The sequence below is a fragment of the Mus caroli genome, chromosome 15 (assembly GCF_900094665.2).
Source record: "Mus caroli chromosome 15, CAROLI_EIJ_v1.1, whole genome shotgun sequence".
Lineage (NCBI taxonomy): Eukaryota > Metazoa > Chordata > Mammalia > Rodentia > Muridae > Mus > Mus caroli.
Window position 1 is genome coordinate 96,056,717 of NC_034584.1, and position 13,671 is coordinate 96,070,387.

At 48.8% G+C, this 13,671-nt stretch overlaps 1 protein-coding gene across 1 annotated transcript in view; it reads right to left on the reverse strand.

The window, feature by feature from the left end:
* Itgb7 (integrin subunit beta 7) overlaps positions 1–11,585 on the reverse strand; it is a 16,531-nt gene extending 4,946 nt beyond the window's left edge. Inside the window, exons 1-8 of the mRNA XM_021183594.1 lie at positions 11,507–11,585; positions 6,806–7,009; positions 4,074–4,275; positions 3,818–3,988; positions 2,813–3,054; positions 2,085–2,243; positions 1,786–1,881; positions 1,537–1,626 (exon numbers count right to left, since the gene is read on the reverse strand). Of these exons, the coding sequence (XP_021039253.1) occupies positions 1,537–1,626; positions 1,786–1,881; positions 2,085–2,243; positions 2,813–3,054; positions 3,818–3,988; positions 4,074–4,275; positions 6,806–7,006 (1,161 nt within the window). The 5' untranslated portion in view covers positions 7,007–7,009; positions 11,507–11,585. The remainder of the gene's footprint in view (positions 1–1,536; positions 1,627–1,785; positions 1,882–2,084; positions 2,244–2,812; positions 3,055–3,817; positions 3,989–4,073; positions 4,276–6,805; positions 7,010–11,506) is intronic.
* Between the last annotated feature and the right edge of the window lie 2,086 nt (positions 11,586–13,671).

Sequence of the window (13,671 nt, forward strand, 5' to 3'; positions counted from 1 at the left end):
GCATGGGAGGCAGAGGCAGGCGGATTTCTGAGTTCGAGGCCAGCCTGGTCTACAGAGTGAGTTCCAGGACGGCCAGGGCTACACAGAGAAACCCTGTCTTGAAAAACCAAAAAAAGAAGAAAAAAAGAAAAAAAGAAAAAGAAACGGCACTAGTGAGGCCTCTCAGCAAGTAAACGCACTTGCCAGGTCAACCCGGAGCCCGGATTGGTCTGATCCTTGGAGCGCTTAACGTGAAGGTGAGAAGGGAGAATTGACTCCAAAAACTTGGCTCTGGACTGATACGTGCACTGTGGTACTCATGTATGCCTACCTCCTGTGCACACACAATCTCACACACACACACACAAAATGATAGATTTTTTTCTTTAAAAAATGTTTTTCAGATGAGTAGTGGAAGCACACACCTTTAAGCCCACGACTCGGGAGGCAGAGGCAGGCAGATCGCTGAGTTCGAGGCCAGCCTGGTCTACACAATGAGTTCCCGGATAGCCAGAGCTACACAGAAAAGCCCTGTCTCAAAACAAACAAAAGACAAAACCGAAAATGTACGTACATGTCCATATGTGTGCATACATGTACATACATGCAGCTCTAGATGGAGTCAAGGATTCTCAAAAAAAGAAAGAAAGAAAGAAAGAAAGAAAGAAAGAAAGAAAGAAAGAAAGAAAGAAAGAAAGAAAGAAAGGAAAAGAACGGGACTGGAGAGTTGGCTCAGAGGTTAAGAGCACTGACTGCTATTCTGAAGATCCTGAGTTCAAATCCCAGCAACCACATGGTGGCTCACAGCCATCTGTAATGAGATGTGACTCCCTCTTCTGGAGTTTCTGAAGGCAGCTACACTGTATTTACAATAAATAAATCTTTTAAAAGAAAAAGACCACGTGAAGTTGAGAGGGAAAATAGTAGGTATATATTGGTGAACTGTAGAGGCGAGAATGGGGAGTTGTAGTTACAGACAGGTGTGAGCTGCCACGTGGGAGCTGGGAATTGAACCCAGGTCCTCTGAAAGAACAGTCAGTGCTTTTTTTTAATTAATTAATTAATTAATTAATTTATAAATAAATACATATACATATTATAAGACAGCACTGTAGCTGTCTTCAGACACTCCAGAAGAGGGGATCAGATTTTTGTTACGGATGGTTGTGAGCCACCATATGGTTGCTGGGATTTGAACTCAGGACCTTTGGAAGAGCAGTTGGTGCTCTTAACCGCTGAGCCATCTCACCAGCGTCCCTTAAATATTTTTTAGATCAATAAAAAGAGATAGAGTAAGGATATAGCTCGGTGGCAGAGTGCTTGCCTAGCATAATAAAGCCCTAGGTTCAATCAATATGGCCAAAAGAATGACATATAATTATATTTATGAATGTGAATATACGAACAGCTAAGGGCAGCCATGTGCAAACTGTAGATAGGAGCTGTGAAGTGGTAGAACCCAAAGTTCTCATGCCCTCTTAGTTACAGTTATGCCCCGCCACCCGAGGACCCTGCTCCCTCGCCCCTGCCCCCCCTCCCCCCACGCTCTCTGCTCACATCGTAAGCATCCATTATGAGCTGCACCACATTGCTGGAGTCCTCACTTAGCTCCCCGACAGCAGACTTGGGAATCAGCTGTCTCAGCTCCTGTGTTACAAAGAGGGGTGAGAGATAATGAATAAAGCTTTAGGGGGATGGGTTCCTGGGGGGTCCGAAAGAGTTGTGTAGGAAGAACAGACAAGGTTGGAGCCAGGGGCTCAGAAGTAACGGGATGGATCAGGAAGTGTTTCCTCAGAGAACTCTCACCTGATACACAGGCAGTGTTGCACCGGTGACAGCAAAGATAGGTTGGATATTCGCTGCAGTGAGGGCCTGGGCTACTTGACCCACAGAGGGATAGTCCTGAGGCAGGGAGGGAACAGGTGACTATTGCTGGTCTCCCTTCAGTGTGCCAAATACCCTCAGACTGAATAAAGCAAGCCAGGACCCAAAATCCCACCAGCAGGAGGAGCCCCGAATGATGGCAGTGTCCCAGGATGCTATCCGATGAAAAGTATAAACCAAAGAGTCCTGAATGAGGGTCAGATGGGGGAGGGAGGACTCACAAACTCGGCGCTGTTCGTGTAGACACCATTGCTGTCCAGATGGCACCGCCCATCGCTGGGCATGAAAATGCCACCCAGTTTCCCGTCCCCAGCTGTGTGGAAGGTATCGTCTGAAGTGAACACCAGAAGACGGGAGACATTTCTCCAGCCAATCTGCTCCTGAGGGGGAAAAGGGGCAACCTGTATACCCTGCCATAGCATTTGAGATAACCCAGTGAAAGAAATTGGCAGGATTATTCTGAGTCAGTTTTGTCTGCCCCCACCCTTCTCATTTCTTCCTTTAAAAAAAAAAAGATTTATTTATTATATATAAGTATAGTTGTCTATATTTATTATATATAAGTAGTTGTCTTCAGACACACCAGAAGAGGGCTTCAGATCCCATTACAGATGGTTGTGAGCCACCATGTGGTTGCTGGGACTTGAACTCAGGAGCAGTCAGTGCTCTTAACCGCTGAGCCGTCTCTCCAGCCCTCCCTTCCCATTTCTAATTCTCTGCTCCAAGGTCTCTGAACACCCTCCTCCAAACAAGCCTGTTGTTAGTGGAGGCCCTCTTATGAACTAGGAAAAGTGCCTCTTCTTCATGATCATTTACTCCTTCGTATCAGATAACCTTTAAGGTAAGCATGCACACCTCGGTGAGATGATATGGATATGCCACGTATCCATAACAACAGGTAGCCCTGGCCCCAGACAGCTCCTGGGCTCAGATCCTAACCCTATCTCACCTGGCAGAGGGCAGCCTGCAAAATGGCATCAAAGCCGCCTTCGGGTGAGTCCAGGTTGCCAGAGACATTCTGGCGTCCCACCTCTCTCTCGAAGGCTTGAGCGTCCCCGGTGAGGGACAGCACGTGGTGAAAGCTGAAGGGTGGCTGACAACGCTCCAATCGGCTGGGGCATGGGTGGTGAAGCTTGGAGGGCACGGTGCTTACAAAGGGCAGCACCGTTTTGTCCACGAAGGAGCCAAAACCTGAAAGCAGAAAGCGATGGGAGCTGTGCCAAAGATCACAAGGTGTCGACAAGATGTAAGAGTCCCTGCTAAATTCTCAGGTGATACACCTAGATAACAGGGACCTGGCAAGGGCAAAAATGTGACTCAAGAAGGTGGGGATGGAGGAGATGAAGAGGAGGACCCAACAGCAGCATCCAGGCTTCCTGGAGGCTGAGGCGGCAGGGGCCAAGGGTGTAGAAACAGCAGGCGGCACCAAGCGGGTGCTTTAAAGGGGGCTTGTTTATTTTGACTCAGGTTCTCTCTGTGTAGCCCTGGATGTCCTGGGACTGGCTCTGTAAACCAGGCTGGCCTCAAACTCAGAGCTCTGCCTGCCTCTGCCTCCTGGGATTAAAAGTGTGCACCACCACTACCTGGCACGGGGTGCATTTGAGCCATGGGAGGGTGGGAGGTGGGGGATCATTGCAGAATGTGGAACAGGAACACTGCATCTAGATTATCCAGAAACACTGGGTTGAGATGGTAGCATAAAGGCAGTGTCCAGGTGGGCAGCTGTCTGTCCGAATAGTGTTTTAAATTCTGAGCCTCGGCTGGCCCTCTTGTAGAGCAAGGGATCCTTCAAGGGTCAATCCAAAAGCCCCTCGAGAGCTTAGACCTAGATGAGTGTCTTTTGGGAGAGATTTCAAGATCCAATGGCCTGATCTCCCTGTTAAATACTGGGAGAGTATAGTGGAAGCTAAAGGCAGTGACAAGGGCTGGCAGGGTCTTGGTAGCGCATGCTTACCTATGCGCACAGAATGTGTGACCTCCTGCAGCCTGACCAGCAGGGCATGCCCGAGCTGGCGCACGCGTTCCAAGTCGTCCTTCATTGAGTAGCTCAGGTCCATAAGGTAATACAGGTCCACAGGGTACCCCGCAGCTCGGAGGAAGCGGACCCGGAATTTCTGGGGCTCCCCTGATAGAGAAAGGGAGGCTAGACTCTGAAGCCCAGTGCATTCGAGGCCAGCCCAGACTTGCACCGTGCGCTGCCCTGGACTCACCTGGTCGCAGCGTGACACGGATCCGCTGCGGGGCCAGCTGGGTGGCGCCCTCGCCGCGATCTCCCTGGCTGAGCGGCTTGTCCTGCAGCACCTCCTGGCGGCCTCTCGGCTCCTCTAGCTCCTGCGCGGGGCACCCGCGGGCCAGTAGCTCCTCTCGCCGCGCGCAGCGCCTCGCCTCTGCCTCCCCCGAGGCAGTGAAGTTCTGTACCCCAAGAGGAGGCGCACTGAACCCCAGCCCCCACGGCCCCTTAACCCGACTACCAACACCACCCTGCAAACCCCGCCGCCTGCAATCGCCTGTACATCCCGGTCTGTTCTCAGCCAGCCTCCATGAGCCCTGATTTATTCTTACAGTTCACTCACTCCACAGCTACTGTGGAAAACCTATAGTACTTTCTTCTTCATCAGCGCCCACTTCCAGTAGCAGTCCTCCCCGCTTTCCGGAACTCAACGTCCCCTTTCCCGAAGTCTCCCACCTATGCTTTCTCATTAGAGCTACAAACTTCCGTTGAGATCTCAGGGAGTTCAAGGTTACAGAAAAATCACCCCGTAGTCCAACTTCCCCTGCATGGCCAGATTAAAATAGGAAGGGGGTCAGTCACACCAGTTTCTGGGAAGGAGGACGATAAAGACAACAGAAAGACACACGTGCACGCACGCGCGCGCGCACACACACACACACACACACACACACACACACAGGACGTCTGATACCCTGCACTGACTGACAAGCCACAGAGGAAGGAAATGGTTAGGTGGCTTCTCGGTGGGCATTGGTGCCAACCCCTAGGGAACAGAAGAGGTAGACACAGACCAGCGGCTGTTCCCAGGGTCTTATCTCTTAGGACCTCTGCCTCCCTGACTACAGAGTCTGTCTTTAAGTTTCACTATCAGTAGTTTCTTGGGCCGCCTAGGCAGCTGTAAACATGGCTGCCTGTCAGCGTGTCTATCTTACCAAGCCTGCACTTATCTAAATCTCCATCTTTCTGTGAGAGACTGCCTCTGAGGCCCTTCCAGAGCACTTCCTCTTTAAGGCATCCATAAAGAGCAGCTTTAAAAATATATATTACTTATTTATTTTTATGTATATAAGTACACTGTAGCTGTCTTCAGACACACACCATGTCTTCAGACACACATCAGAAGAGGGTGTCAGATCCCATTACAGATGGTTGTGAGCCACCATGTGGTTGCTGAGAATTGAACTCAGGACCTCTGGAAGAACAGTCGGTGCTCTTAACCGCTGAGCCATATCTCCAGCCCAAGAACAGCTTTTTTGACCAGCAAGGAATACACACTCTCCAGCCCAAGAACAGCTTTTTTGACCAGCAAGGAATACACACTCCCCAGCATCCTTACCCCTCAGGTACCCCAGACCTTCCCACATAAACCTACAGGTTTTTAGAAGCCTTCATTTATTTCCCTCTCCAAGTTGAATGCTGGGAAATCATAATCTGCACATACATGCCTCAGACAGACTCAGAAGCCTCATTATGTACGTTCTGTTATGGACTGGATTCTCCCTCCAAATTATCTATGGTTATCAGTGTGTCTATCCATCTATCCTATCTATCTATCTATCTATCTATCTATCTATCTATCTATCTATCTATCCATCCATCTATTGCCTGAGACAGAGCCTCAATATATAGCTCTGTCTGTCCTGAAACTCACATTATAGAACAGGCTGGTTTTGAACTCACAGAGACCTGCCTGCCTCTGCCACCCAAGTGCTTGGATTAAAGGCATGTGCCACAATTTCCCAACCTGTGCTTAATTTTTAGCTCTCACTGTGATGGTATGTGAAGTGAGGCCTTTGGGTGGTAGTGGGGTTTAGATGGAGTCCTGTGGGTGAGACCCTTGAGATGAGATGCGCCCCTTAAGATGTGACAGCTGGGGCTGGAGATGGCTCAGTAGTTAACAGCACTTACTGCTCTTTAAGAGGACCCAAGTTCAGTTCCCAGCACCTACGTGGTGGTTTACAACCAGTAACTCCAGTTCTAAGGGGTCCAACACCCTCTTCTGACCTCCACAGGTACCTGTAGACATGGGGGACACATGCACATGAAATAATTATCTTTTTTAAAAAATCAATAGGGCTGGAGAGATGGCTCAGTGGTTAAGAGCACTGACTGCTCTTCCAGAGGTCCTGCGTTCAATTCCCAGCAACTACATGGTGACTCACAGCCATCTGTAATGGGATCTGATGCCCTCTTCTGGTGTGTCTGAGGACAGCTAAAGTGTACTCATATAAATAAAATCCATAAATCTTTTAAAAAGAGAGAGAGTCAACAGCAGAGGGGTCTCCTCCCCAAACCCTAATCCCCATGTAGTAATATAGCAGGAAGGAGCCCATCTCTAAGCGAGGAAAAAAATGCTCCAGAGAGAACCAAATGAGCTAGCACTTTGCTCTTGAATTCCAAACCTTTCAATTCATAAGAAGTATGTTTCTGTTGCATGTTGTCACAGAATATGTAACTGGCCAGTCCACTTTCTCACATGCAGAAGCACGAACTCCCACAAGGACATCTTCCTCTGAGCTCATGGGTCACGGGTTCTGTTCACGTATGCTCAGAAACTTACACGCATATGAGTCACACATTGGAATCCTGTCTGTCCAAATTCAGTCACACATGAGAAGGGACAGTATCCCCCCCCCAAAAAAAAAAATCACAAATCTACCTACACAACACACATCACACATGTTCAGGACCACACACACCCATGTTTACCAGTTGTTTGCACCATGCACAGCTGGGGTGTGAGAGAATACACTTCTGGCAGGAAGGAACTGGCTGGCAGGATCCCTGCAGAGACAGGTCAGGATCCTCCCATTCTGCCGCCTCCCTGGAGGATGTAATCTTGGTATCTAACTCACTCTGACCTCCGCCCAGAACCAGCAGAAAAATGAGAACAGTTGATGAATCCACCATGGCCTGTGATGAGATATAAAGGCAGACACACGAATCCTCAGGGAGGACTCGAGAGCCCTCTACACTTAGCTTGTGGTTGCCAAGCTGAACCTTACCCCAACTCCAACTCTCTCCTCAGAGTTTCACACAGCCCCCTGTGGATTCAGCAGCTTTTCCAAAATGGTGGGAAGCGACAGGTGCCAGAACAAGGGAGGGACCACTTCAGGTACCCAGGGTGGACAGAGTAGCCTGAGAAAGGGTCTGTGGGCTGCAGAGTCTACTCAATGGTTAAGAGCACTGTGGAGCTGAAGAGATGGTTTAGCCATCTAAACCACTGGCTGCTCTTCCAGAAGATGCCCTCCCGTCGTCCTGGGTTCCATTCCCAGCACCCACGTGGCACACCAGCCAGCTCACAGCTTCCTGTAACTCTAGTTCCAGAGGCTCCAACACACTCTTGGGCCTCCAAGAGCACCAGTCTTACGTGTGGTGCATAGACACACATATGGTAAAAAGCACTCATACTCATAAAATAAAAATCAATAAAATCTTAGGGGGAGGAAAAAAGCACGCAGTGTTCTCTGGAGCACCGGAATGAACTCTATTCCCAGCCTGCTTCTGGCATCTCACCATTGCCTTAACTCCCTCTCCACAGGCACCTGAATCCATGTGCACATACATACCCACACAGGTACATGTGCATAGACATAATAATTCTATTTTTAAATCCAGGTGTAGTGATACCACATGGGAGGCAGAGGTAGAGGCAGATGGATCTCTGTGATTTTGAGGCCAGCCTGGTCTTCACCAGTGAGTTCCAGGCAAGACAGGGGTTATACAGTGAGATCTCTCTCAAAAACAAAACAAAACAAAAAAGAAGGCAGGAAAGAAAGAGGGTGAGACAGTCTGGAACAGTAAGACTGAACCCCAATCTCTTCACCAATTTTCCAAGCCGAAGTGAAGGTAGCACCAGATTCTATCCCACCTAGATCCCTCAATGGTTCTGTAGCACACAAGTGCCAGGTTCTCCCCTGCCTCCCCTCTCCCCCCACCCACTGTCTCAGTCTCCACATCTGTTAAGTGAAGGAATTGAATAAAATATCTGACAGCCTTGAAGTCTACCCAAGCAGAAGAGAGGCAAGGAGTAGAGATGGGGAAGTGTGTGCTTAGGGAAAGGTGGTTTCACACAGGGAATGTGTAGCCAGAGGAAAGGCACCTACTAAGAAATCCTCATTGATGTCAGGATCTATATTTCATTTTATTATTATGTCTGTGCACCACGAGTGTCGCTGGTGCCCTTGGAGGGCAGAAGAGAGCATCGGATCCTTGGAACTGAAGTTATAGATGGTTGTGAGCTGCCATGGAAACCAAACCCAAGTCCTTGAGAAGAGCTGGGGCTTTTGGCAATAACCTGATATGTTATATCTGCTATATCTCTAGCCTGGTGCATTTAGCTGCTGAGTTTTTGTTTTGTGTTCTATGCTCGTGTGGTTAATTGATAGTGAATAGCATGCACATGCCACAGCTATAGCATGTGTGTGGAGGTAAAGGACAACTTGTAGGACAGGCATCAGGCTCGACTGTAGGCATCTTTACTCTCTAAGTAAACTCTCCGGTTGCTTTTCTGTTGCCGCTTTGGTGCTGGTGTTTTGGAGACAGGGACCTGGCTGGCCTGAGCCTCACTGTGTAGCCCAGGCTGGGCTTGAACATATGTCTTTGCCCTTTCAGTTTTTTGTGTGTTTGTTTGTTTGTTTGTTTTTCAAGACAGAGTTTCTCTGTGTAGCCCTGGCTGTCCTGGAACTCACTCTGTAGACCAGGCTGGCTGGCCTTGAACTCAGAAATCTGCCTGCCTCTGCCTCCTGAGTGCTGGGGTTAAAGGTGTGTGCCACTACGGCCCGGCATCTTTGCCCTTTCAAGTGCTAGGATTACAGGTGCGAGTGGCCATACCCAGCCAAATTTCCTGTGGCTGAGAGTTCAGCGGTAGGAAGTCAAAATGTAGTCAATTGGTTAATTTTAAAATTAATCAGGCCCAGCTGGGCATAGTGGTACACAGCTTTAATCCCAGCACCTGAGAGACAGAAGCTAGCCTGGTCTAGAAATCAGAAATCTGCCTGCCTCTGCCTCCCAAGTGCTGGGATTAAAGAAGTGTGCCATCACTACCCGACTAGAGATTTTTTTTTTTTAAATGAGTAAAAATCAAATAGGTGGTAAGTCAAAAATAAAAGATGTTAGACAGGATGATGCCTGCTGTTATCCCAGTACTGGGAGATAGAGGCAGAAGAACAAGGCCAGCCTAGACTATATGTCTCAAAAGACATTTTTATTAATCAAAAATAAATAATGCTACATTAATCAAGACAATATGGGGGCTGGAGAGCTGGCTCAGTGGTTAAGAGCACTGACTGCTCTTCTAGAGGTTCTGAGTTCAATTCCCAGCAACCACATGGTGGCTTACAACCATCTGTAATGGGATATGATGCCTTCTTCTGGTGTGTCTGAAGACAGCTACAGTGTACTAACATATATAAAATAAATAAATCTTTAAAAGAGCGAGAGAGAGAGAGAGAGAGAGGAGAGAGAGAATGTGGTAGTAACATAAAGCTAAGCATTAGTAAACCAGAACTGGAGCTGCAGAGCCATGTTTGATAGCGCAGGGCGGGTAGAGGTAGGTGGATCTCTGTGAGTTTAAGGCCAGCTTCGTCTACATAAGGAGTTCTAGACCAGTCCGGACTACATAGAGAGATCCTGTAATTCCTTATAAACTCCCACTGTGTGAGTTAACAAGAAGTAGTTAACCTAAAATGATGGGTGTCACATTCAATTACCTGGGGTCTGTTGGATGTGACTCCCTAGCACAGCATCTGACTAGCATGTTAAAACCCCTCGTTTCCACTTTCTTTTTTTTTTTTTTAAGATTTATTTATTGATTATATGTAAGTACACTGTAGCTGTCTTCAGACACTCCAGAAGAGGGCACCAGATCTCATTACAGATGGTTGTTAGCCACCATGTGGTTGCTGGGATTTGAACTCTGGACCTTCGGAAGAGCGGTCGGGTGCTCTTACCCACTGAGCCATCTCACCAGCCCCTCGTTTCCACTTTCGACTTCACCTAAAAACTTCATAGTTTCTTTTCTTTCTTTTAGATTTTAATATGTTTGGTTGGATTTATTCCTTCTCCTTGACGTGTCTAACGTCATGCGTGCCCCCAGAGCGCAGAAGCAGGTCCCTTGCCAATGCAGCGATGGATGGTTGTTAAGCAATATGTGGGTGCTGAGGGAGGTCAAACCTGGATCCTTTGCAAGAGCAACAGGTGCTCTTAACCACCGATGCTCTCTCCAATCTCAAGAGCGTAATGGTTTCTAATTGCCTACTATGACTAATCATGACACACACACACACACAAGGAAAGCACATGCAGCCATCGCACGTGTGCAGAGGACTCTCGAGGAACCCTCTGGAAGACGGGCAGTACCCGCTGGCAACACTGGTAAGTATAGACTGCAGCGTGAGCTCCCTAGGGATCGTGCTACGGTGTTCCCATGGCCACCAGCAGGGTACAAGAGCCTGCTAGCCAGCAACCACAACCCCCTCAGCCTGGGTCCAGACTCAGGTACTGATGCTCTTTACAGGGAGTATGGGGAAGGGTGGGGTATTGAGCCGTTGAACACCCCATCCTGCTCACCACCCCATGTGACCTCAGATGGGTGTAGTACATTACAGAGCTTCTGCTCTCAGGGAGAGGCTGACCCCAGGCTTAGCCTCACTGAAACCTCAGACCTGCGTGCTTTGCGCTGTGGTCAGGGAGGCTCGAGACTCTGCAGAACAAAGTTTAGCTCTGACTCATCTCGTAGATGGGGCTTCACTTCCACTCCCCCCACAAGACAGAGACATCAAGTCCACTCATTTCTCCTAAAGGGGGCTCTGAACTCATACATGACCTCTCCTGCCCCTCTCAATTCTGTCCCCTTCTCCCTTCTTTGGCAATCCATCTATCTTGCCACCTGCTGCCTGTGTCCTTCCAAGCACTCGCGTGTATGTGTGCATGTGTGCATGTGTGTGTGCATGCATGTGTGTGAGCATGCACATGTATAGTGCAAGCCTCAGTAGACCCGGAATGTGGAGTCTGTGGCTAAGGTGCCAAGTGGGAAGACTTCTGGACTGTGCAAAAAAACATCAAGTTGCAAGGATAGCAGCCAGGGACAGACAGGAGATGCTGGGAGAAGCGCAAGAGTAAATAAGCCTTAGCTGTCAGAACACATTCATGTATAGCATCACAATCTCCTTCCCTCCCTCTGGCTCCACTGGAGAAACAAATGGGTGAGCAATGGGTGAGCAGCAGGAGGCTGGGATAACAGAGAAAGAAATAACATGTAACGGGGACCATAGGAGTGCAGAAAGGGGGTTCAGAGCCTTTCTCAAGACTAGACAGGGCACTGGAGAGCCCAGATCACAGAGAGATGGGGAACAAGTAGGCCTGGGTGAGAGGAGGAGGTGGGTGGGCTGCTGCCCTGAGGGTACTCACAGGTGCTTGAGGAGGAGCAGCCCTTCCTCCGCTGGTGGCAGTGGCAGCCTTTGTGTACAGATCAAGAGGCAGCAGAGGAGGAAGTGACACACCCTGGGGTGGGGGACTCTTGGAGGGTGGCTGATCTAACAGAAGGTGGAGCAGATAGGAGTGGGCTGGGTAAAGAAAGGACCTAGGAGTCCCATCTACTAAGCACTGCTCCTGTGCTAAAGGAGTATACAAGGAAGGGTCACCAGAACAGCGCCGGGATAGTGGCGGTGCCCCCACCCCTGCCCCCACACATATCACAGACGCAGAGATTGAAGCCGAGACTCTAAAAGAGAGATCGACTTTGCAAAATGTCACACAGGTAGCAAGGGGCTGCTGGGCTGTAATCTAAATCCAACTCAGCTTCCTTCCAAAATCGATGTTCTCTCCAGTATCTCAGAGAGGAAGGAGCCAGACAGGAAGAAACACGAAGGAGGATGGTTTCTGTTCCTTTGGAAAACTCAGGGGCCACTGAGTTGTGATGGCTGCCTTTCATGCTAGGTATCCATCTTGGTTCCAATAGCCACTTGTCTTTTGATTTGCCAGGAAGGTAAGTTCCTAATAACGCTGACACACCAGCCTTCACCCACAAGCCTACATCTGTACTTGTTTTGATAGAACTGGTATTTGTCGCTGTTGTTGGTTTTGGTTTTTTTGTTTGTTTCTCTGACATTCTTGTGCAGACCTTTGAGGACGACTTTGAGGTCTCTTTGACTACTACCTCTTGGCAGAGCAAAACAGCTCTTGGCTTGCATATGCAGATACTCAAAGTCTTGTGGTCTTCATTTTTAAAAATCCTTTCCTCATCCCTTATTCCCCTTTGAGTGGCAGTCTCTAATTTGGCTCAGAGATTGCTGTCCTGCTACCAGTATCAATAAATTTAACTAATTCTAACCTGGATTGAATGTAGGTCTTTCCCTAGAAGTCTCGACTCCTAAGAGTATCACAGCTAAGCTACTTGGACTCTGAAGCCAACCTGCCTGAGTTAAAATCCTGGCTTGCTCTCCGTTAGCATGAAGTAGTAAAACTCCTTAGCTGTATTCTTTAATCCAGGCTTTCGCAACCTGTGTGAGTCACAACCCCATAGGAGTTGAACAACCATTTCACAGGGGTTGCCTAAGACCATCAGAAATATCAGATATTTGCATTACGATTCATAACAGTGGCAAAAAAATGCAATTATGACATAGCAATGAAAATGACTCTGGTTGGGGTCACCACAGCATGTGGGACTGGATTAAGGAGTCGTGACGTTCGGAAGGAGGGAAGAACTTCCTATGGCTGCCATTTTACAGATCACCATAAAAAAATAAGACAGTGTCTATATTTAAGAGACCATCTGGTACGGTAAGAAGGGTGTGTGTGTGTGTGTGTGTGTGTGTGTGTGTGTGTGTGTGTGAGGATGCGGCTCAGTGTCAAGATGCTTGCCCAGCTTTCAAGAGACCTTAGGTTTGGTCTCCATCACTGAGAAGGGAGAGGCAATATCTGTAGGAGTGAGGAGTCTAAGGGGATAAGAGGTGGAGGCTTTAAGGGTCTAGACAGTTGGCAAGTTAGAGAGAGGCAGATGGCTAGGTTTGGGGGTGCCACTGGGGTCCAGGAGCCGGGAGAGAGGCGAGTCTGGGAAAGAGTGCAGCCAGAGCAGATAGGAGTGAAGCTGTTATGCTGTGCTGTGCTATGCCATACCATGCCATGCCATGTCATGCTATGCTATGGGGAGAACTGTGTTCTGTAAATACAAATGCGATCTTTCCCTGGACCACAGTTTACCATGGAGAGTGCTGCTTTTCATGGAAAGCAGCGTGCGTTCAGGTGTCCTGGTGAGCACAGACAAGTCATGTTGGCTCTCCCGCTGTCCTGACAGAGAAAAAGAATTCCTATCACAAATAGATGCTCCTGAGAGTGAAGCTGCTGGAGGAGACTGGAAGGGAGGTCTCTGGGTGAGCCTTAACTGGCTCCAGGCTAAGGGACAGCCAGACCTAGTGCCCTTCCCCCTCAACCGATGGTAACCATGACAATGCCCTCTTTTCCCCCTGGCCCTGTGGTTTCCTCTAAATCTTCTTTCACTTTCTTCTTCTGCTTTCCCACCCTCCTCTTCTTGCCTCTCCCATCCCACACCCACCTCCTTCCCATAGCTCAGG